Source organism: Grampus griseus (assembly GCF_964374135.1).
Source record: "Grampus griseus genome assembly, chromosome: 12".
Classification (NCBI taxonomy): domain Eukaryota; kingdom Metazoa; phylum Chordata; class Mammalia; order Artiodactyla; family Delphinidae; genus Grampus; species Grampus griseus.
The window spans coordinates 18866076-18890541 of NC_139006.1; the positions used below are offsets into that span (position 1 = coordinate 18866076).

Below are 24466 nucleotides of genomic sequence, written 5' to 3' on the forward strand. Positions count from 1 at the left end.
TGGCGTATAATTGATTTACAATGCTGTGTTAGTTTCAGGTGTACAGCATAGTGAATCAGTAAACATATACATATATCCACTCTGAGCCTGATAACTTTATTATAATGACTGGAGAATGGGGGCACATTTTTTTGAATTCTAATGACAAGAATAGTAATTCTTGTGAGTGCGATCAACTTGAGATAAGAGGGAACTCTTGATGTGGCCCCAAAATGGAGACATCAGTGGTCCTGGTTAGAGGTTCTCTTTGAATTTCAGTTGGTTGACTGGGCTGTCAAAAGAGAAGGAAATAAAAGCAAAATGGAAAACCATATATGAACTGCTAGAAAGAACTCATCAAAGATTGTGCTTAAAAAACAAGTTGTACAGGGCTTCCCTGGTGGCGCAGTGGTTGGGAGTCCGCCTGCCGATGCAGGGTACACGGGTTCGTGCCCCAGTCCGGGGGGATCCCACATGCCGCGGAGCGGCTGGGCCCGTGAGCCATGGCCGCTGGGCCTGCGCATCCGGAGCCTGTGCTCCGCGGCGGAGGGGCTGCAGCAGTGAGAGGCCCGCATGCCGCAAAAAAAAAAAAAGAAAAACACCAGCAAGTTGTACATAAAGATATGACAGCTTTTTATTTGCTGGGGATGTGAATTCTCCTCCCCATACTGTGTTGCTTGGTGTTCCCACATATGAAGTTGGGCCTGTGTCCACGTCATGCTGAACTGTACCAGGAACGTGGCTCACTGGCTTAATTGAAAGGCCTAATTTGCCTCATGCAGCAAGATATCTGGAGGTGGGCAGCGGCTGACTTAGGTCAACACCTCTGAGAGTCTCTTGGGCTTTCCCTCCTGCTTCGTGCCTCGTGGTCCCAAGGTGGCTGTCACTTTTCCAGCCATTCGGTCCACTTTCAGGTGGGAAGAAGTGGGAAGCCAGAGGGGCCATGTCAGCTGAGTTTGCAAGAAAGCAACAGCTCTCCCTGGAGCACCCTCCCAGAGGGCAGTAATGGGTCACACGGCCACTGCTAGCAGCAAGAGGGTCTGGAAAAGTCAGTGTTCCACGCTGGAAGTTGGCCACGTTGGAAATGGCCATTGGTCGTTCAGATAGCATTGTCGGGAATTCCGTGGTGGTCCAGTGGTCGGGACTCCGCACTTCCACTGCAGGGGCCATGGGTTCAATCTCTGGTTGGGGAACTAGGATCCTGCAAGCCGCGGGGTGCAGCCAAACAACAACGACAACAAAAACCAAATAGCAACGTTTAGTACAGTCTGGCTTCCTTGTCAAGGGAGCCTGGGGCCTCCAAACCGGGATACAGGACAAGAGAGAAAATCTACCCAGCATCTGTGTGCTGTGATGTGAGATGTGTGCTGGGCACTGGGCTTCAGGGATTGGAGGACACAGTCCCCGCCCTCCAAGGCCCCCAGTCTGCTGGGGAGCAGGCTTCAGGGAAGGGAAGGAAGGCTGAGGTGGAAGGAACAGGCCGGGAGGGAGCCGGCCCAGTGGCCAGAGTGACTCCTTCTGCCTGGGTGAGTCCGAATGATGGACCAGCTCTAGGAGCGTGACGCGGAGCTGAGTGGTGAGGATCTGGACAGCGAGCTGGGCTCTTAGGAGGCCCCGGAATCCTCTGACAGGTGGCTAATTTCATTTGTTAATGGCTTCTTGTCTTTCACTGTTGAGTCCAAAGGGCTGGAGAAGAATGGAGTAATTTATATCTCAGCTGATTAAAGTTCCTTTTCTGGATTAAAACCAGCCAGACCAGAAAGTTTTCATTTCCTAGGTCTTAAAATGCAAATGACCAGGGCTTCCCTGGTGGCGCAGTGGTTGAGAGTCCGCCTGCCGATGCAGGGGACACGGGTTCGTGCCCTGGTCCGGGAAGATCCCACATGCCGCGGAGTGGCTGGGCCCGTGAGCCATGGCCGCTGAGCCTGCGCGTCCGGAGCCTGTGCTCCGCAACGGGAGAGGCCACAACAGTGAGAGGCCTGCGTACCGCAAAAAAAAAAGCAAATAACCAGTTGTGCCTGAGATTTTGTATTGGGAAGATTTTGTATTTATTCATTTACCCAGTTCTCTCTCCACCCACTCACTCATCTACCCTCCCGGACATCTACCTACCCATCCATCCATCCTCCACCCAGTTATTAATTCATGCAAAGCTTTACAGATACCAAAGATGAACAAGCTAACTTGTCCTCAAATTGCTCACATTCCTAGACTGTAAAGCCAGGATGGTACAAACTAGTTATTTGTTGATTTAGTCACTCACTCTTTCGTTCAACAGAAATGCATGAGTACCTACTATGTGTTATGTGCTGTTTTGGGCCCATCAGGTACAGCAGTGAACAAGATGTGGTTCCTGCTCTCCTGGAGCTAATACTCTGGTGTTGGGTGGGACAATGTGGGGTTTTCCAGGAGCTTCGAGGGGGTTACCTGGGGAGTGGTGGGGATGAGCCTTCAGGGTTAGAATAAGGGGCCTGGTGTTCGCTGGCCAGAGGCGTGGAGGAGCCAAGGGAAGTTAGGACCAGGGTTAGAGAAGGTCAGAGGTGCGGCCTGGAGCGCCCTCTAGTGGCATTGCAGAGAAGGGTTGGAGAGGGTAAACTGGAAGCTCGGAGACTGGTTAGGATGTTGGAACAATTTGGGCAAGACGATTAAAAAAAAAATTACTGTGGTTAAATACACATAACCATTTTAAGCTTACTATACATTTATAATAATGTATGTCATTATATAAATTCTCGGTGTTTTGTAACCATCACCACCATCCATCTGCAGAGCTTTTCTCATCATCCCGAACAGAAAGTCTGTCTGTGCCGTGAAACACTAACTCCCCACTCCCCGACTCCCACAGCCCCCGGTAACCTCTACTCTACTTTCTGTCTCTATGAATTTGCCCTTTCTGGGTACTTCATATAAATGGAATCATACAGTGTGTATCCTTTTGTGTTTGGCTTGTTTTATTTATTTATTTGTCTGTGGTGTAGCACGTGTCAGCACTCCACTCCTTTTTATGGCTGAAAAATATTCCCTCGTATGTACAGAACACATTTTGTTTGTCCGTTCTTCTGTGGATGGACACTTGGGTTGTGTCCACCTTTTGACTATTGTGAATAATGCTACTAGTAACATTGGTGTGCAAGTATCTGTCTGAGTCCCTGCTATCCATTATTTTGAGTCTATACCGGAGAGTGGAATTGCTCCAAAAAATATGGTAATTCTACGTTTAACTTTTTGAGGGTTCACCACAGTGGCTTCACCAATTTACATTGTCACCAGCAATAATGCACAAGGGTTCTAATTTCTCCACGTCTTCACCAACACTTGTCATTTTCTGTGTTTTTAAAAAAAATACCATCTATCCTAATGGGTGTGAAGTGGTATCTCCTCGTGGATTTGATTTGCCTTCCCCTAACGACTAATGATATTGAATATCTTTTCTTGTGCTTCTTGGCTAGTTGTGTATCTTTGCCCATTTTTGAATCGGATTGATGTGTGTGTATATATATATATATATATATACATACATATACATATATATATACATACATATACATATATATATATACACACACACACACACATATGTATATCCTGGCTATTCGTCTCTTATTAGATACGTGATCTGCAAATATTCTCTCCCATTCTGTGGATTGTTTTTTCATTCTCTTAGTAGTGCTCTTTGATGCATGAAGGTTTTCAATTTTGATTACATCTAATTTATCTACTACTTTTTCTTTTGTTGCGTAGAAAATAATTTCTAAAATTTGTGTTATAATATGCATACCAAAAATAATTTTTTAGTTGACGTGTAACATGTATCTTAAGCCAGAGAGCCTGGGTTTGGATCTTAACTCTGCTACTTCTCAGCCATGTGACCTTGTGTGGGTTAATATCTCTGTGCCTCTGTTTCCCCATCTGTAAAAAAGGGATAATAATAGAGCCAACTTGTTAGAAATGAACTGAGTTTAGATGAATTAATGTCAGAAGGCACTGTGAACAGTGGTTGACACCTAGTAGGTGTTTTTTAAGTGTTTGCTGTTATTACCATGACTGTATCTCATATATTGAGTTTCTACATGACAGTCCCTGTGCTGAGTGCTGTACAAACGTTATTCCACTATCCCATTGAATCCTCTCAAACCCCAAGAGGTTGTCCCCGTGTTGTAGATGAGGAACCTGAGGCCGGGGCCTACACTTTGTTGAGGGCCATATCCTGGCATTTTCCCCCTGAGTGACCCCACTGTATCCTGAGGTGCCAGGAAGATGCCCATTTTGGAGATGCTGAACTCGAGGCTCAGAGAGGGGAGGTGACTGGCCCAAGGGCACACAGCAAAGGAATCGCAACACCTGGATTGATTCTTGGCCTATGGACTCACCCCTTGCGGCCGGGGAGGGGTGAGGGCGTTTTGTGAGGACAGGGGAGTCCTGCTGGGCTGAATTCTGTTTCAGTTGTGCCACTGGATCTCCCGGGGCTCTGTGGGTTCCTGGGCACTGAGGCCACGGAGGACCCCCAGCCAGGTGCCTGCCACCCACAGAGGCCAAAGGCCAGTGAATGACCTGAACACCTGCTCCGCTTGCAAAGCCTCCCTACTGGGGCCGGGCGGGCAGCTTGTGGGCGCTGGGAGGATATCCTGGGACCTGTTCACCTTGTCCACGTGTTAACCCGTTCCGTGCCATGGCACGCTGCCGCCATTGCGTAGGTGAGGAAGCAGAGGCCCAGAGGGCGGAGGATGATCTCGTCCTTTTGTTGCACCTCCTTGGGAAAGTGTGTTGATGTGCCCTTGCGTGAGAATGGTGCTAATACTAGAATAATCTTGACTCTCATTTCTTTTTTTTTTTTGTAAGAAAGTAAATCATTAATGAACATACACTTTCAACTGCTACCAGTCACAATTACTTGCTTCACCTGTACAGGCGATCGAGACACAGCACCCTGGCAGGGTTGCTGGGGCCACACCATTTCTGCTTCCAGGGTGCACACAAGCCCTCTTGTGTATACGTACACACACACACACACACGCCTGCGGGAACCCCGAATAAGCCCCACTCGGCCCGTATTCTCATCTAACCTTGTTCAGCGGCCACTCTCTGGCTTCGGACGCCTCGCTGAGCTTTATTTCCCTCATCTGTGAAATGGGCTGAAGCCCACTCCGTGCCCCTCACAGGCTGTCACGAGTGGATGAGAAAGACATTGGTAAACTGCCAAGTTGGACTTAGCGGTCCAGGGCCCAGGCAGAGTGCGGAGTTCATTCCAGAAACGTTTGCTGAGCACCTACCGCACGCTGGAGAGAAGCCAGGTTCACATCGGTTCCTGGAGGATAAAATCCCATCGCACTCAGGCTCCAGTTTGTGGGCACAAACGGCCTAAAGGTCTGTGTGTGGTTTGGCCCCTGGCCACCCACGTGACCTCTGCTCCCAGCACTCAATCTCCACTTACCCCACTCAAGCCACACTGGCCTCCAGAATGTTCCCTTCACATGCGGGTGTGTTTCCACCCAGGCCCTTAGCACAGGCTGTTTGCTGTCCTCCAGATTCCCTCCTGACTTCCCTCCTCTCAGGGCATCTCTCAGCTCAGTGTCACCGCTCAGCGGGGCCTTCCCTGATGCCACATCTCTAGAAGGACCCCAGACACCTGTGTCACATGCAGTGTCCTCCCGTCACGCCGTGTCTTCCTCCCCCATCAGGGTGGAGGCTCTGAGAAGCAGGGAACACCCAGCACAGTGCCCGGCACATAGTAGACATGCAGCGCGAGGGTTTACTCCACTTCCGGTATACTCACAAACTTGTGCACCCATCAAGCAATCAATTTAGAAGATTTTCATTCCCTCCAAAGAAACCAAGCACCCTTGAGCAGTCAGTCCCTGGGCCCCTCCTGATACAATTGCTCGACCTCCTAGGATGTGCCAGGCACCGTGTTCGGTTCATTCTCACGGTGACCCTATGAGGTGGGGACTATTCTTGTTCCCATTTTCCAGTTGGCAAAGCTGGGGCCCAGAGAGGTGAGGTCACTTGCCCACATCATGAAGCCAGGAGGTGACAGAGCTGGGATTTGAACCCACACGGAGCTTGTGCTTGGAGGATCTAACACATGAATTTGATGTTTCCCAAACCCTAGTCATTCTCATGTATCACTCTGAACGTTTTTCATTTTCATGAACCGCCTGGACTAATACATGGTTAACGTTTTTCTTGAACTTGGCTCACGTTTCAAAATGTGACAGCTTTATCAAGGTGTAATCCACATGACATACAATTCACTCATTCAGAGGGCAGAATTCAGTGGTTTCTAATACGTGCAGCCATCACCACAGTCACCTCTAGAATGTGTTCCTCACCCAAAAAGAAAGCCGGACCCATTAGCTGCCACCCCCAGTCGGTCCCCAGCCCTAGGCAAACCCTTTCCTGTTTTCTGTCTGTAAGAATTGCCTGTTCTAGGTACCTTGTATAAATGGAATCACACAATATCTGTCCTTTTGGGTCAGTCTTATTTTACTCAGCATTATGTTTTCTAAGTCCATCCGGGCCATGGATGGATACTCCGTTCCTTTTTACGGCTAGATAGTACTCTGTCATGTCAACATACCACACTTTGATTGGCTGTGTGTCAACTGATGGACATTTGGTGTGTCTCCACTTTTTGGCACTCCCCTCATTTTTACAGTCCCCTTGTACCGGTTTCATTTCTTCCCTCTTCTAACCTCTGTCTGCACTTACTATTTCTTTGGTTCCTGATCTCCTGTCTGCCTACCGCAAACAAGAATTGCGGGATTTCCGGGCTCCTGACTCCTTTGCTCAGCGCCATGTTGAATGAATGAGTGAGCAAGTGAACCAGAGGCTGGGTCAGCAGCCGAGCAGGGAGGACGGATAGGCATGTGCACAGCTAACCGGCCCGGCGAGAGGAACAGTGCTCCAACACCCTTGACTTGGTTGTGGGGAGGCCAGAAGGGCTCGAGGTGCAGTGAAACTGGGTCTTGGTGGTGTGTAGAAGTCAGCCAGGTAGGGAGAGGCAGGAAGGGCAGCCCAGGCAGAGGGCTCAGCCTGAGCAGTGGCCGGGGGGCTTGACCTCTTTGCCTGTGCAACAGAGATCTGTTGTCCTCGCCACACTCCTGGGAGGGGACCCCTGTGCTCGCAGGGTGGCCTTGTCACTGAGCAGAGAGGAGGGCTTGGAGCGACGCAGAGAATTTAGTCAGGGGGGTGGGACAGCGCTCCGAGGCCCCCATTCCTTCCACCTCAGAAACCCCCTGACCTGGTGATCCCTAAGTGCCGGCTTCAGATAGATGCATTCGGGGCTTCTGAATCCAGATTTGTGGGCGCTGTCCCTCGAGATCCTGTATCAGGGGCTACCCTCAGAAGCCAGGCCAGGCAGGGATGGGAATTTAATGACAAACAGGGTAGAGGGCGGGCGCCCTCCCAGGGTGGTCCTGCCCAGAGTGGCTGGACCACCCGATGTTCCAAGCAGAACTGATGACGGGGATTTGATCTCATTGTGAAATCTCACTGTTTTTATACATTGGAGAAAAAAAATTTTTTTAACCACACCCAGCCACCTTCAGTTAACACAGGCGGTATTGGCAGTCTCGATTCACATACGATCTCGCTGACTCTGCCACAGTTCATGGGGAAACAGAGGCTTGGGAAAGTGGGCAGGTGCCACCGGCGGGCTGGGTCCAGGGATGTCAGACTCTTGGAAGCCTCCACCTTCAAGGGGCATCAGAAATGCCCTGAGTGTCCTCCAGCGGGGGTCTTGCTACAGTTTCTGTTCTCTCCCCCACCCGTCCTCCTCCCAGATTAAAGGAAAGCACCAACTTCCTGATGCAGTGTTCACAAGTGACCACCAGAGGGCAGGATGGGGGCGATCGAAATGCTTTCAACATTTTGCTTTATTAGGAGTTTTTAACCCCTTTTGCACTAGGGTCTTCATTCTAAACCCGAAAAAGCCAAGTCTTCCACGGCCATTTAGATTTTTATTTTAACGCTTGTCACTGATTTTGGAGCACGTGTTACTCAGCTTGGGTCCCCATCAGGTCTCTTGTCAGTTTCGATTTTGCAAGCCAGTCAGGGCTGCTGGGCTGAAGTTGGGACATTCATCTGCAGCCCTCACAGCCCTGGCCACCCCAGTTTGTTTTCACTGCTATTGTTTCTCTTTTGAATAAATTATTTTTTGGGGAAAAAAAAGTTGCCCCAAAGTTTTATTTCTAAAAGAGGTGTGTGTGTGGTGGGGGGGTGTATGTGTGCAGGGGGTGGGTAGCCCATAATGAGAGCCCCATGAATATGGAAATGGCACTTCTGACCTAAGAAGGTGTATTTCCAGAGATGCTAAATCTTCTACTTGAAGACAGGGTCTCCTGAGAAGAGAAACGTTTGGTCGTATCTCAAGCCTCGGCTCCATGCCACTTCCTCTAAGAAGCCCTCCTGGGTTGCACCCTTTCCTGTGCACTCCAGGCCCTTCAGCCTCCAGTGCCATAATTTATTTCCAAGTGCTTCCCTCCTGTAGACCCTGAGCTCCCAGAGGGCAAGAACCTGGTCTCCGTCATTCTCACTCGATGTCCCCACCACCTCACACTTCATCCTCAAGGCTTTCAGTGAGCGAGTACTTGAAATCTGCTAGGCGCTCTTCTGACCTCACCTCACCTCATCCCCCAGCTGCCCTGTGAGGGAAGAAATTATTATTGTTGCCGTTGTGGTCGTTGTTATCTTTTTCACCGACCTCGTTTGACATCAGAAGGAACCGAGGCACAGAGAGGAGAAGCAGGTTGTCCAGGACGACGCCATTTGGCAGGATCAGAGCTAGGATTCGAACCCAGGCCCATCTGAGTGCAAATCCCTGCTCCTGGCAGCTTCGTGCCCCAGCACAGTAGCATCATTGTAGGTACTCAAGCAGGGCTCACTGAGTTAGCAGGGAGAGCTCTCTGGCTGGGGTCTGGGTGCACGCGGCCCTGCACACGCCCGCCTGGGGCTCTTCCTGCCGCCGCCGCCCACCTCCCTGCGTCCTTCGCAAGCTGCCGCCTCTTTCTTCTTTCTTCTCCTCCTTCTCCAAAAGCCTACTGAGGTAGAATCTACGTCTTATAAAATTCACTCGTTTTTTAAGCGTACAATGTAATCATTTTCAGTAAATTTACAAAGTTGCACAACCATCACCACTGCCTAATACCAGAACCTTCTCGTCACCACATTAAGAAACCCCGTACCCATTAGGCCCCGGCAGCCACCGACCTACTTCTGTGTCCATCCTTGTGCCTTCTCTGGACGTTTCCCACCATGAGGTCTTCCCCCCTGGTTTCTCTCCCTGAGCACGGTGGTTTCGGTGCAGCCAGAGTGCTTCCGCCTTTTGTGTTGGCCTGGCCCCCTCTCAGTGCTGGTGTCTTCCCTGTCCCTCCCTTCCCTGTCTGCCTCTCCTCACGGTGGAGAGAACCCAGGGGTCAGGCTGGGCGAAAGCAGATGAAAAATGTTCTGGTTTGTTTTTTCTTCGGGGGTGTGTTTTAAGTGATTTCCAACGTCCTACAGTTGATAACGCCCTGTGGGTTGGCCGTGCCCTGGTGGGATGGGCTCAGAGTGCCTTGTTTGGGGTAGATAACCCCCCATCCTGCAGGGCTGGCCCCAGCTTGGACCCCTCCTTGTTGCCCTGCCATCCAGGGCAGCTGAATTTGATACACCACTAGTCGGTCATGGCCAAGGTGATTTGAGTCCTGACTGAGAGCTCCATGCTCTGAGCAGTTTATTACACATATTTGTTCATTTCCTCCTCCCAGCGACCTGGTGGGACAGGCACTGTCGTCATCCCTATTTTACATAGAGCTGGGGCACAGAGATGTTAAACAACCAGCCCGATATCAAAACTGTCTCATGCTGGGACGAGGATTCGAACCCACGCAGTCGGCCTCCAGCATCCACACCCTTTCCCTGCACTCCGGCTGCCTCTGTGAGACTAGCCATCCCCTCCCTGGGTCTCTGTCTGTGCCCTAACCCTTTAGGGGATTGTCAGCTCCTGGAAGACGGGGGCATGTGTATGGCTTCCGTGGGGCCCTTTTGGTGGCTGCGGAGCCGCCGTCACACAGTAGGTCTGCCTTCTGTGTGTCATGGATTCCCAGATCTAGCAGTGAACTCCCTGTCCGCAGGAGAATTGGGAACCCTCTGCCTTTCAGGAAGCGGTTACAGAGCACCTGAGTGCTGGGCTGCGTGCCAGTCCCTGGGACCTCCTCGCCTGTGGGGAGCTCACAGCCCTGCGGGGAGGACAGGCTCTCATCACGAGAAGCACCTTCATATACTCGAAGAGGAGGCCCAGTGACTCAGGCTTGCTCGCTCAGAGGGCTTCCTGCGGACATGCTGCTTGCACTGGCCTTGAGCGATGGTTGCATTTCCACAAATAGAAAGGGCATTCCCGGCGGAGGGCCCTGCCTGAGCAAAGGCTGGGAGGCTGAGGGTCCATACATGGTTGAGGAATGGGTGTCACTGTGATGGTACGTGGAGGCTGTACGGCTAAGGTCACTGAAAGCCCAGCCGAGGCTGGGGTGCAGGGAATGTGGCAGGGCCAGTGGCCCGTGTCCTCATGCAGGAATGCAGACCCTTGGGCCAGGCCAACCTTCTTTTCTGGGGACGACGGAAATCTGCATTGCTGCCCACCGTTGCAACTCGTTCAAATAAAACAAAATAGTGTGCCTACCTCCCCCTGCCCCCCGCTCCCCCAAAAAACCTGACACAAACAGAGTCACTCCTGGGGGCTACCAGTTTTCACCCCTGTTTTCCTTCGTGAACGCAGATGTTGATTTTTAACAGCCTCCCATCATTTTTATAGGCGAGAGATTTCTGCTCAAGGCTAAGCCCTCTCAGTAGGTCAGCGTGGTTGCTTGTACGTTCAGTCTTTTCTGGAATTAATGAAGGACATTAATAAGGATCTCCCGAGGACCTACTGTGGCCGGGTGTCATCTTGGGACGTGGGGAGCCAGGCTGACCAGGGTGGGGGCCCCTGGGGAACTGACCTTCGAGGAGGGATGGAAGGAGGAATCACCAGGATGCAGAATGTTCCTCCAGAAGTGGCGTTGTGGGGCCCTGTGTCTGGGGGCCGCCCTGAGCCTGGGCTGGAGGCTGCTGGAGGCTGCTGGATGGTTAGCTCTTACTCCAGAGACCCCGGCATGAATAGGCGCGAACTAGGTGGAGAGGAGGGGGCGTGTGTTTGTTTTCAGGGCTGCCGTAAGGAATCACCATGTGCTTTGTGGCTCAGAAACAGCAGATACTTATTCCGTCTCCGTTCTGGAGGCCAGAGCCTGAAGTTAAGGTGTCGGCAGGGCCATGATCCCTCCAGGGATTCTAGGGGAGGATGCTTCCTTGCCTCTTCCCGCTTTGGGGGCCCGAGGCGTTCTCTAGCTTGTGGCCATACCCCTCCAGTCTCTGCCTCCGTCCTCATGTGGCATCCTCCCTGGAGGTTGCGTCTTCTCTTCTGGACACTTGCTGGATTTAGGGCCATCCAGGGTAACCCAGAATAGTCTCATCTCAAGATCCTTAATTTATTAATAATTACATCTGCAAAGACCTTTTTCCAGATAAAGTCACATTTACAGGTTCTGGGCGGACGTACCTTTTGGGGGGGGGCCACCATCCCATCCGCTACAGGGAGGAACAGCATGAGCAAAGGCCCTGCGGTCGCCTGGTGCACCCGATTGGGGTGGGGCAGGTGTGGGGTCAGGTGGTAAAAGGTGAACAGGGGTCTGGGGTGGGAGGGATGGGGAGCCAGGGGAGGCATCCAGGGTGCGTGGGGGGTGCCTTGGTCACCATTGTGCGTGCAGGCGGTTCCCCTGGCCAGGTGAGAAGGGTCCTACAGGGCAGGGTGGGACCAGCCCAGCTGATCAGAAGGCGATAGCCCTGACTAGGTAGGGGTCGCTTTGGGCCTGGAGTGGAGGTGCAGCAGGGGGCCCCCTGCTCCTGGGAGTGTGACCTGGTGACTGTGGCTTCCTCCAGGCTGAGAAAGTGGGACTTCGAGCGGGTTGGGGGTGGGGGTCTCCATCACTGGTGCCTGCCCACCCCCACCCGCCTCGTGGGGGCTCAGCTCTGTCTCCACCTGGGACTTGCCAGGTCTGACTTGTTCACTTTTCTTTTTATCCTTCGCACCCCTGCCCTGTCTCCTGTCTTTCTGCCTCCACCCCACCCCCTTCCCTGCTCGCACCCCACTGCCCTGCTCTCTTTGTCTCCTCGCGGTCTCTGACTTTCTTCGGGTTCATCTCTTTTCCCGCCTGTGTGTGTGTGTCTCCATCCCCCTCAGTGACCGAGCCCCTTCCCCCGATCTCTGTCATCCTCTCTGCCACTTCTAGCCCATTTCTCTCTCCGTCCATCCCGGTCAGGCCTATGGGAGGCACAGCAGCTGGCCGTCAGCAGCCTCCGCGTTCCTGGTGGTGGACGGTTGCTCCCTAGGACAGGCAGGCTCAGCTAGGGCCACCTCCCGCTGTTCTGTGAGCGCCTCAGCGAGCAGGACCCCACTTTCCAGCTGGGCCATCAGCCAAGCAGTCAGAGGGCAGGGGCCAGGCTGCACCTCCACCTGCGCCATCAGCTGGGGCCGGCCCCCAACTGGCTGTCCGTTGGGCAGTGAGCGGCGGGGACCCCTTGCCTGCCAGATGTGGGGCGCCGAGTCGGAGGGGCCATGGGCCTGCTTCTGAAGAGCTCTGAAGTTCACGCCGCGGCTTCCTCCACCGCTGAGCTCGGCTCCCCGCTGGTGTCCTCGGGGGCTTCCTGTCAGCCGCTCTGCCCCGGGGTTGTGGGTCTGATGTGTACGGTGCACGTGGTCCCTGGGGCGGGGGGTGCCTCTGCGCCAGCCCCCGCCTGGGCTCTCGTGCGGGCGCTCGCCGTGCGCCAGTCCGGTTCCGGTTCAGGCGAGCTGACCTGACGGAGGTGCTGTGGAGCCGGGGCTCTGCGGCTGCCCTGCCGCTCACCTCGGCAGCTGCCTTTGCTCTCGAGCTCCAGCCTCCTCGTGTAGCCCGTGGAGAAGATAATGTTTCCCCCAGGGAAGCACCGTGAGGACTAAACGAGATGCTTTGGTATTATTCTGCCTCATCCAAAGCAGAAAACCCTGAAACACAGGGATACTCCGTCCCATTTTACAGAAGAGGTAACTGAGGCTCAGGAAGGCGGGGTGACTTGCCAAGATCACACTCTTTCGAAGGAAGTTCCCAAGAAAGGTCACCTTGGGTCAGCCTTGGGTGTGCTACAATTCGCATTTTTAATTTCTGAGAAGGATGCTCCCCCTGTTCCCACCACCCTCCCCCCAACCCCAGCTGGCAGATGGTGACTCTGGGAGCCGGTCTCTCCCTTCCTCAGCATCCCCCGCTCGCACCCTGGGCCTCCCGCCCTCGGGAGCGGACAGAACCCAGGACTGGTTGGGAGGCCTGGGTTCCAGCCTTGGCTCAGTTTCCACCTCTCTGTGTGACCTCGACCAAGTCCCTCGACCACCCTGGGCCTCCCTTTTCCCCCTCTGTAAAATGGGGACAACCAGGGCCTCCTTTCAGGGCTGCTCAGAAGCTTAACTGAGTCAGAAGGAACTTGACTGAGCTGGGAGGGGCTGTGTGAGCCGATGGGATCCTGAGTTGATTTATTTCCTTTATATGGAAGGATTTGAGGTGGGGAGGGCTCCCCCTCGGTGTGTGGTTTTGGGGAGGAACTTGTCCTCACATGACACGCTCACACACACGCACACACTCAGTTCTGGGGCTTCATCCTTGCTCTTCCCACCACTCAGCGGAAAACCCCCAGGCCCAGAGCACCCCCAGGAGGGTGCAGGGTCCAGACCACTCAGCTAGATTAGGGAGGGGCCACCCCTGGGCCCGCCCCCTGGAAGAGCCACTGGAGATGCTCCAGGCGGGGCCCCGGGGCCTGAGCGGCAGCTTCCCCGTGCCCTTGGCGGGGCCATCCTGCCAGTCCCCTGGCCACCAGCCGGCCCCTGAATGATTCATGCCACCTTGAACTTGACTCCTGGTGTGACAAGCCGAGCGGGAAGAGCCGCCCCCTCCAGAGGGAGACTGGAAGCGTGCACAGTGCAGGCGGCATAACCCCCAGGCGCCAGAAATGGAGTATTATTACTGCCCCAGCTTGTTGAAGCTCTTGCGGTACCTGTGGGTGAGTGCGGCCGTCCGGACCCGTATCTCCTTTTTCTTCTCCTCCCGACTCCTGCCAGCTTTGCTTCCTGGCTCTGTCTGGTCAGCAGTGGCTCTGTTTTCTTTAAGAAATGGTGGTTGTTTCAAGGAGGAGGGGGTGTTGGGAAAGGGATGGGGTTTGATTTGGGAGGCAGAGGGGACTCATATAAGAGGACGAGGTCCTGCCCAGGGTGGATCAGTGGGCACGGCGGCCACCCCTCCCGTCCTCGGAAAAACAGGAAAAACAAGGGGAGCATTAGTGATCTTTCCAGAAATCGACGTTTCTTTGATTTACCGGACTGTTCTTTACTCTGAAATTACATCCTACTTGCCTTTGTGTGCACGTAAAAATGTCTCATCTTTTATGAGTTGGAAAGAATAGATTTTGTTCTTCTTTCAGTGAACTTACTAAGCAAAAGTAGAAAGTTGGAACCCTCCCATTGCGGCCTCTCATCTATATAACAGAGGAAAAAAAAAAAAACTCCAAACTTTTTTTGGCAAAATGCCAAAAACAGGGAACCCACGTGGAAGTGCTTTGTGGGGTATAAAGTGCTTTTCAAATCTTGTTTTGACTCTGAGATTGATCTGCTGTGTGTCCACAGGCAAGTTGCTTCCCCTCTCTGGGCCTCTGTTTCCTCATCTGTGAAACTAAGGGGTGGGCAGTAGATGATGGTGGGTTATGTGACATTCATCAGGGCTCCGTGAACAGAGGGGCTTAGCAGGGAATCGTCACAGGTGGGTCTCAGAGTTTTCCAGAACATTTGCCACCCAGCTGAGAATGCCCAAGAAAGTAAGACTTGGGAAATATTATTTTTCCCCCTGCTGAATGTTTGCAAATACTTCAAATGCCGAGTCACCCAGGGAATTTTCCGGAGCTCCTAAAAATACAACTTTAGGAAACATTGTCCTTCAGCCGCTCCCCACCCCAGCCCAAGTCCCCTGCAGCAGTTGAAAAACAGGAGACACCCCTCACCCCCGCCGAGTCCTTCTCCTTTGATCACTGACTTTTGATTATTATCGTACTGTAAACGTAAGGGAACATTAACTGGTTTATTTTTTTTTAATTACAAAAATAATTTATGGGCGTGGTAGAAAACTTGGAAGATATTGAAGAGCGTGAGAAAGAAATTAAGCCGCCCATGATCATTTGTATTTGGGGATTCTGCTGCCCACTGGGGCCTCATGACCTTGATGTGCTGGACACACAGGCGCTGGGCTTCAGTGTTAGGGAGGCTGTGATATTGTGATTTATAGTAAGAAATACATATTTGGTTTCTGTTCCTGTCTCTGGCACAGGGCTCCTAAAACCCTTTGTGTTTCCAAAGTGATAAAGGTGTCTAGATATTCACACATGAGTTTATGTTAATGAGATGACTTTTGGCCTGCACCTGAGTAAGGGTGGGGGCTGGTTGCCAGGGAAACCAACCACGTGAGCTCTTCCTCTTTCCCAGGAGGCCACGTCAGATGGAGAGTGACCAGCTAAGCATCGATTATTGTAAGGGCCCTGATGGGCGGGGGGTAGCCCTCCCCATCCCTGCTGTAGACTCAGGTAGCACAGAATATACATTCACCCATCACTCCATCCTCCTGGGCCACTCACTGCTCTCAGTTTTCTGTTCCATGTCACCTCTTCATAATGTTTCAAAATTTTGGAATACTTTTAGATTTACAGAAAAGTGGCAGAGATGGTTGGGGGAGTCCCTGTATACGCTTCGCCTAGCATCTTACCGTAACAACCACAGTATATTGTCCGACGTAAGAAATTAACATTGGTGCAGTACTGGTAACTAAACTCTAGGCTTCATTCCAGTGGTTCTCATCCAGGGACGACCTTCGGGGACACTTGGCAATGTCTGGTGACATTCTTTGATTGTTGCAGCTGGGGCGGGGGGGTGATGGTGGCATCTTGCGGGTGGAGGTCAGGGATGCTACTAAAGATGGTACAATGCACAGGGCAGTCTCCCACCCCCCAAACAACCACCACCAACAGTGACCCGTTCCCAACAGCAGTCGCACCAAGGCTGAGAAAGCCTGCTTGATTCAGATTTCACCAGATTATCCACCCGTGTCCTTTCTCTGTTCCAGGATCCAACACGGGGTCCACGTCGTATTTTGCCTCTAAATTTCATCCATCGCAGTGAACGAACGAGTGTAGAGTATGCACGTCTCAACTTCATGTGCCCGCTAATAAGGGAACATCTGTCCACATCTGGAAGCCCTCTGTAAACGTGTTGCTTAGGGACCGCTAACTACCCGCATTTGTCGTCAGCCTTGATGTATCAGCCGTTCGCCCACGGTTGGACACCTGGGTTGCTCCCAGGCACTCGCTACATGCACAGTTTAGTGATGGTCGTTCTCAGCCTTAAATCTCTATTCACTTTTCAGGTTCTTTCCTAAGTCAGCTTCTTAGAATTGGGGCCGAGCGTGGGCTGCAGCAGGTTTCTGCAGAGTTGGTCATTTGTCGGTGGGGTGTCGGTTGTCTCCTGTCGCTGGCCCGCATCCCCCACAGAGCTGCAGTTCTGTTCTGGGGGGGAGGGACGCTGCCCCCACCATCAAGCCCAGTCACTGCCTAGCATCAGCTGGGAAGTGGGGGAGGGAGATTAAGTTTCTGCTTTAAATCATTAGTAACTGTAGCTGGTGGCTACCCCTGCCATGGCTGTTTTGAGTTACTTAATCTCCTTTGTTGCCGAGATAACCCAGCCAGACTGTCCCAAGGCTGGTGGCCTTGCTGGGGTGCTAGTAGCAAGTCGGTTGCTTGTGGTTGCCAATTGCAACAATAATAATAACAACAACGGCCACCGTCACCACCGCCATTCCTGCTGAGCGCTCCCAGCGTCCGGGGCCTGTGCCTTTCGTGGTTATCTCATCCTCATGAGAAACCAGAACCTTGTGTGTGGGTCTCATCATTATCCCCGTTTTGCAGTCCGGGAACCTGAGGCTCAGAGAGGTTAAGCTGCTTGCTGACGGCCTCCCCAGCTAGGAGGTGTCAGAGCCTGCATCTGAGTGCGGGTCTCCCTTTATGACATTTCAGCTACTTCACTGAGTCTGATCTTCCTGTTTCTCAGATGGGGAAACTGAGGCCCACGGGTTGAGGTGACTTGCCGGCCTCCAGGAAATCCTTCGACCTCTATTGACTTTTGCAAAGTGGAGGATTATAGAAAGATGTTGCACTGGGCTGAGCTGGGCTCTGGAGGGGAGAGCCCCGGTTTAGAATCCCAGCTCCACCAACAGCAAGTCACATTGCCTCGCTGAGCCTCAGTTTCCCCATCTGTACGTGGATTGTGCTGAGAATTAGCTCAGACAAGGGGCGTTAGTATCCTTGGCACAGGGCTGGACTCAGAGGAGCACTCACCATCTGGATGTTCTTGTTTGGGGGTGGCGGGAGGGCTCTGATAGAATGGGAGACACCCCCCAGACGTTCCCTGGCTCCCCAGAGGCTGCCTGTCCAGCCAGCCCAGAGAGCCTGAGCGCTGACTCCTGGCTGGCACCTTCCTTGACTCCATGTCACCCGCAGCTAAGAGGGTTGCCAATGTCACTTCTGACAGCTTCTTCAGGAGAGGCTGTGTGACGCAGAGACCAAGCCCAAGGGCGGAGCCCTGTGCTGTGGGTGGCGAGTCCCTTTCCGCCCCTTGCAGACGCCTCCTTCCCAGGGCCCGTGGTCCGGTGGCCCCGTCTCCGCGCAGTGACAGGGGACCCACCTTGTTTTCCCTGGTGGCTGCCGAGCTTCATCTCCCTGCCTTCGACTCCATGGCCAGATTTGTTTTTTTCTTTTTGGTGGAAAAATGTCCAAATGTCTAAATGTGGTTAGACTGGCCGTTCTCTCCCCAGGGCCTCCTTGTTGCCTGGTTACTCAGCTTTGTCCCTCACTCAGCCTGTCATCACCTCCAGCAATAATAATACCAGTCATGAGACAGTGACGTGCATTCCTCTCTCACCCTCCAAACCCTTGCACGTGTGGCATTGCGGTTAATCCTCCCAACAGCCCCGAGAGCCGGGTATTGTTATTTTACAGATGTGAAGCCTGGAGCTCCAGGGGATTGAGTGCCCACCTGATATGGACCGGCTGGCAAGGGGCAGAGCTGGGGTTTGACCTCGGGAAGTCTGGCACCAAAGCTAATGTGCTTGGTTGTGGCATGCGGCTTCCCTCAGGCAGGAAGGACGCCCATCTTCACCCAGCCCCGGGCACGGTGCATAGTAGGTGCTCGTAGACACAGCGTGTGGAAGGCGTAGTGAGGACTGGATGGCTGCGGGCTTTATCGGGGCGCCTGGCATTCCGCGCACACCTGTCCACTATTACCATTGCTACTGCTGTTATTTTTACTACCAGCTCCTGAGTCTCAGATCTTGGCGGTCTCACTCTGTGCTAAGGGTCCCGTCTGGCTTTGCAACGTCTGTGGCTGAAATAGGAGAACTGGCTATTTTTATGCTGTTGGAGCCAGGGCTGAGGCTTGGGCCACAGGCAGCTTGTGTCATGAGACTTGAGCCCCGGGTGCCTTGTAAACCCAGTTGCAGGGCAGAGAACTGGGGTCTTGGTCCAGTCCCCACCGAGCAGCTTGCTAATGGAGTGGAGAGCTTCAGGTAAATCTCCTAGCCTCTCAGAAAGTCAGTTTTGCTGTCTGTAGAGTGGGAATGATAATAACATCTCCCTCGTGGGAGGTCTTGAGGACTCAGTGAGGCAATGCCAACAAGCCCAGGGCACAGTCGGTCCTGGATAAGTGTTAGCAGCTGATGCCGGTGTAGACAGCTAATGGGTCCTCAATTCAATTCAATTCAATTATACGCCTGTGGCAGGGCCTGCTCTCAGTGTTTGAGATAATCCGTGAACCAGGCGGTCAAATATCCCTGCCTGGGGACTAACGTTCCAGTGGGGGGTTCAGGCAGTAAACAATGGGCGTTTGTTTACAGGAGCACTGTATGGTATGTCAGGAGTCCGGGCGGCTGGGAGAGAAACTCAGGAGGGCTTGGATGGGTGGGCATGCCCCGAGAAGGTGACACTGGAACCGAGACTTTGGAAGAGGGGAGGGAGTAGGCCCAGGGAGGTTGCAGGAAGAGGCAGCAGCCAGTGCAAAGGCCCTGAGGTCCATGTGTGCATAGGCAGTTCTGTGGAACCAGGAGGAGGCCAGTGTGGCTGCAGCAGAGAGTGAGCGAGGGGATGGGAGTTGTCAAGGTCATGTAGGGCCTGGTAGCCACTCGGAAAGCTTTGCCTTGTGCTCTGAAGGGGACGGAGCAGTGGAGGGTGTTCGCTTGGAGTGGGAGGGACACAGTCTGACTTGGGTTTTGAACAGACAAAGGCAGAATCAGGGAGACCAGCGAGGAGTCTCTGCAGTTGTCCAGGTGGGAGATGACGGTGCCTCAGACCAGGGAGGTGGTGAGAAGTGGACAGATTCTGGATCTGCTCTGAAGGTCGAGCCACGGGATTCGCTGATGGATTGGGTGTGGGTGAGAGAGTCACATAGACACTGAGGATTTGGGGGCTGGCGAAGGGAAGGATGGGGCTGCCGCTGGCGCCCGTTAGGAAAACTACAGAGGGAGAGGGTCCTGGGAGCAGATCAGGGTTTGGCTTTGACTTGTAGAGTTTGAAATGTCTGTTAGACATTCCCCATCCTTTCCCCAGCCTCTCTCTCCCTGTTTGTATAAGGGAAGGTAATTCCTGACCTGCCCATGTCTGAAGGTTGTTGAGATGCTTTGGTGGAAATTTGGAAGGACCTCCGAGGAGAAGGAAAATGCCAAGCCCATGCCGGGAGATTCCTTAGCCCCTGAGATAGTTCACGCTGATGGGCTGAAGTGAACAGCGTTCCCTACTCTCAGACGGAGGTCTCTCAGGCTGGCAGCCCTTGCTGTCCCAAAGGAGCCATTGTTGGGTTTCAGACATTCCAGGGATTAGAGCCATTAGAAGGGACATGCCAGTCCTGTGACTGCCAAAAGGAATGATAAATGCAAGGTAGAAGCTCTGGAGGGGTGGGAATGAGGGCAAAACACTCCCGGGAGCCAGGAGTCTGGGGTGTACTTGTTGTGTGACCCTGGCAATTGCCTGCCCTCTCTGGACCCCAGTTTCTCTGTTGGTGTAGTGAAGTATTGGGCTGGATTCTCCTTAAGGCTTTTGACTGTGCACCATCTCCCAATTCTAGGGATCCAGTAAAGAATGGAGCTTTGGGGTCAGGCAGACCTGGGTTCGAATTCAGGCTTCCCTGCAGTGTGACCTTGAGCAGGTGGCTTCCTGTCTCTGAGCCTCAGTTTTTTCACCTGGGGATGAGTAATCCCCCTTTCTCAAATGGGGATTATGTCAGCATCTCATTGTGGAGACGAGTGTGGGGAGCACCTGGCACATAATAGGCACTAAATAAATGGGGGCCGTTATCGTTTTAATTCCTTCCCAAGGGAATCATCCAAACTGACTTGATACAAGAAGTGGGCTGGGGGGCCCACTGGAAGAATGATTTCCAGATGGAGACGCTAGAGGGCACTCCTGTTCTAACAAATCACTTGAGCGGCTGCCTTTTTAAAGCAAGTGCAGGGCTACCCCATTTCCACACCTGAGCGTGTGTAACCCTCTCCAGAGAGGCAGGCACTCTGATTATCTCCATTTTACAGATGGGGACAGCAAGGAAACCTAACTTATCCAAAGTCGCATAGAGGGGAGTCCTCAGAACTGGGTTTCTAGGGCAGGGTTTTTCCCCCACTGGAGCCCATGGTCTCCCTCTGCCCCTCAGGTCTCCTGTCGCCTGAATCCTAAGGCCAGTGAAGGCTAGGGAGTCACAGAAATGGTGTTACCACCAAGATCAGCCTCGGTGGGGTAAGCCAGGCCAAGGCCAGCCCCTGACCTCCAGTTATGTCAGCTGGAAAATCCAATATGAAGAGGGTGGGGTATAGTATGGAGTGTAAATGATGGAGCAGATTTTGCCAAATTTTGCTAAATCCCAGGATGTTGGTCCTTGCAGAGAATCTGCGTCTATTTTTTTAGTAGCAAATCTGGCCTCAGTCCATCAGCAATGGAGGGATGAAAAGCTTGATGCAGACCGGTGCCCGCTCTGCCACTCACTCTTGTCCCTGGTGGGCAAACGGATTTTCCAGAGCTGAAAAGGCACGTGGCTTTGGGAGTTTCGAACTGAATGAACACATGGTTTCCATCCTCGAGGCAGAACGGGGGAGGGGGGAGGCAGCCTGGGCTAGCGGGACAGCGTCACCGAGTGGGGAGCCAGGACGCTGGGCTGCTGGGCTGTGGTCCTGGCCGTGAGACCTTGCTTGTGCTGGTCACTGCCCCTTTCCCGGCCCAGCGTCTTCACCTGTGGCATGCAGTCATCGGCTCGTCTCAAAGTTGGCTTGCTGTGCTGTGTGCGTGTATTGAGTGCCTTTTCTGGGCTGGGCCCCGAGCTGGCTCTTAAAGCCTGAGTAGGATGGGGGTGCGGGTGGGGGGCGGGGGGGCAGGGCATTTAGGTGGCGGGACCAGCATGTGTGGAGGCCTGGAAGTTCTGGAAGCGGTGGGAGGTTTGAGGTGTCTTTGTTTGGAGCCAGAAGAACACAATGTAAGTATTTCCTCAAGGGTGGAATAGTGCATGGATGAGAAGGCTGAAAACTCTTTGCTTTCTTTTTAAGAAAACCTGGTGGGGTTTGGGTTTTTTTGTTTTGTTTTGTTTTTTTAATTTTTATTGGAGTGTAGTTGCTTTACAACGTTGTGTTAGTGTCTGCTGTACAGCAAAGTGAGTCATCTGTATGTGTACGTATACTTCCTCATTCTGGGATTGCCTTCCCATTTAGGTCACCACAGAGCACTGAGTAGAGCTGCCTGTGCTCTACAGTAGGTTCTCATCAAGGAAAACATGGTGCTTTATGTAGAAATTCTGAGGTAGGAAGGGACAGCTGTTTGCAGACGTATTCTGTTTAATGTCATATTAATATTTTGCATTAAGCTTACTTGTATTAATAAAATATAAGCACATTCATGTTAACATCATATTATTTCACAGTTACAATATAAATACGATAATATAGTAATAGGAGGTCTTCATGTACCTCTTCCTTTGTGTCAGTGTATGTATTTGCTAGGGCTACCCTATCAAAATAGCACAGTCTGGGTGGCTTAAACAACGGAAATTTATCTTCCCACAGTTCTGGAGGCTGGCTAGCCGTCCGAGATCAAGGTGTCGGCAGGGTTGGTTTCTCCTGAGGCCTCTCCTCTTGGCTACAGAGGGCTGCCTCCTGGTTTGTCCTCACATGGCCTTGCCTCTGTGCACCCCAGGTGTCTGTGTGTCCAAATTTCCTCCCTATAAGGACACCAGTCTCATTTTTACTTAATTATCTCTTTAAAGGCCCCATTTCCAAGCCCAGGCCCGTTCTGAGGTACTGGGATTAGGGCTTCAACCTATAAATTTGGGGGAAACACAATTCAGCCTATAGCAGCCAGGCACTAGGCAAAGCACTTCATAGTACTTCGTTTTATCCCTTACAGCAGTCCTGGGAGAGAGACACTAATATCATCCCCATTTTACAGATGATGGAACCGAGGCTCAGAGAGGTTATGTCACCTGCAGAAGATCCCCCAGCTGGTTGGCAGAGGAGCTGGGATTTGATCCCATGCTGTCTTGCCTTGGAGCCTGCACTATGCTAGTATATGTTTATAATTTGACTTGAATCCTAGGGAGGCCTTTTTTTTTTTAACCTCTCACATTCTATTGAATGTACCCAATATTTCCTCATTGCCCCTCTGTTCTCTGCCCTGTCCTTGTTTTAGGTGTAATTGGAAAAGACTCAGAGGGGGAGCGAAGGCCCCTGCCAGACCCCAGTGCTGCCCCAGCTTGCCTGGGCCCTCGCTGGCCTGTTGGCCAGCTTCCCAGGAGGGGCGTGCCGGGGGCTGCCTGCTCCCCGCTCTGCCCCCAGCCACCCATGTTTGCCGAGAGCAGCCTGGGGCCCAGTGAAAGCAGCCTTTGTCCTCCAGCCGTTCCTCCCAGAGGGATGACCCTAAGTCCCAGCTTGGGAACAAAGCAGCAGCCTGCCATGTGAGTTCAGGTCAGCACCAGTATCCTGAGTCTCCCAGGCTAAACACGGTGCGGGGAGGGGGCGGCCTTGGCTACGGGGTTGCAAAGTTAGGTGGGATCCAGAAGGCGGCAGAGCACTCCTGTGTCCTGAGCGATGATGCCAGGGGCTCCTCTGTGCACAGAACTTTACAGTTTATAAAGTTGTTCCACGCTTTTCCAGGTTGGTGGAGCCTCTCCGATTGTGCACATCATAAAGGGCAGGGACTCGGAGAGACAGGTAGCAGTTTTTACATGGAACCACTTCAAAACATCGGGGTGTAAGCCAACCACTATTTACTCTGCTCATAACGTTCGGTGGGTCAGGAAATCAGGTAAGGCTCCGTGGGGATAGCAGCTCTGTGATATTTGGGGTGTCAGCTGGGATCCCCAAACAGCTGGGGGCTGGAATCATCCAGAGGCCTCTTCACCCACCTATCTGGTGCCTGTGATGACTTGGAGGCCGGACTTTCTGGGACTGTTGTCCAGGCACCTGCCGTAGCTTGGGCTTCCTCACAACATGGAGGCTCAGGGCTCCCAGAGCAAGTGTGTGGCCAAGAGGGCAGACCTCCATCACCCTTTACAATGGACGCAGCCTCAGAAGTCGCATAGCGTCACTTCTGCTGCTCTCTGTTGAGCAAAGCAGTCACAAGCCCCCCAAGATTCAGGAGGAGAGGACATGGATCCTCACCTCTCAATGGAAGGAAAGTCAAGGAATGTGCAGCCACGTTTCAAAGCTGCCACAGCCAGAAACGAAAGTAAAATTACTAGGTAATGTTTATTGAGCACTTACTATGTGCCAGGCACTGTGCCAAGGGCTTCCCATGGATGAACCTACCTAAGCCTCCCCACAGCCCCAGGGGGCAGGGGATTCGGAGCCTGATGTTTTCCCGTCAACCTTTCAACCTGAGCAGACGGAGTAACCCAGGGAGATCGACAGGGCTGCCATTTGTTTGGTGTTGAACATGTCACTGTGGGAAGTTGTGGGCCGGTTTGTTTTTTTTCCCCTTCCTCTTCTAAACTTAGAATATTCCTCGAGTTCTTGAAAATTCTCACTTAGCTGTCTGATTCATCTCCTCACTCACCAATTCTTCCCTTTAGTGTTTATTTCGAGCAGTTTCTCTCTCCCTCCCCCATCACCCCTTCTCCACCCTGCAGCTCGTGGGAAGGGAAGGGGCATCGCAAACTTCCCCGCTGCCTCCTCTCCCCAGGCTTTTGAGGAAACAGGGGGTGGGGCCTCGCGGTCCTGCCTGAGGAACCGAGGCATCACTCGGCCTCCTGTGTGTGCCGGCTTTGCTCTTCCTCCGCGGCCAAGTCTGGGGCTCACTCATCTGCCTCCCAAGGGTCTGATGTACAATAGGTGCCCAATAT

General features: G+C 52.7%; 1 protein-coding gene across 2 annotated transcripts in view; it reads left to right on the forward strand.

The window, feature by feature from the left end:
• The window catches only part of KIAA1671, a gene marked incomplete at its 5' end in the record, with an annotated part of 131580 nt that overhangs the window by 23937 nt on the left and 83177 nt on the right, over nt 1–24466 (forward strand). The window contains one exon of one of the 2 annotated variants that reach the window (XM_082668506.1): nt 13997–14070. The exons of the other annotated variant lie outside the window; for it this stretch is intronic. Coding sequence (XP_082524632.1) covers nt 14020–14070 — 51 coding nt within the window. Of the gene's footprint in view, nt 1–13996; nt 14071–24466 lie in introns of those variants that run through there. 2 annotated transcript variants of the gene reach the window in all.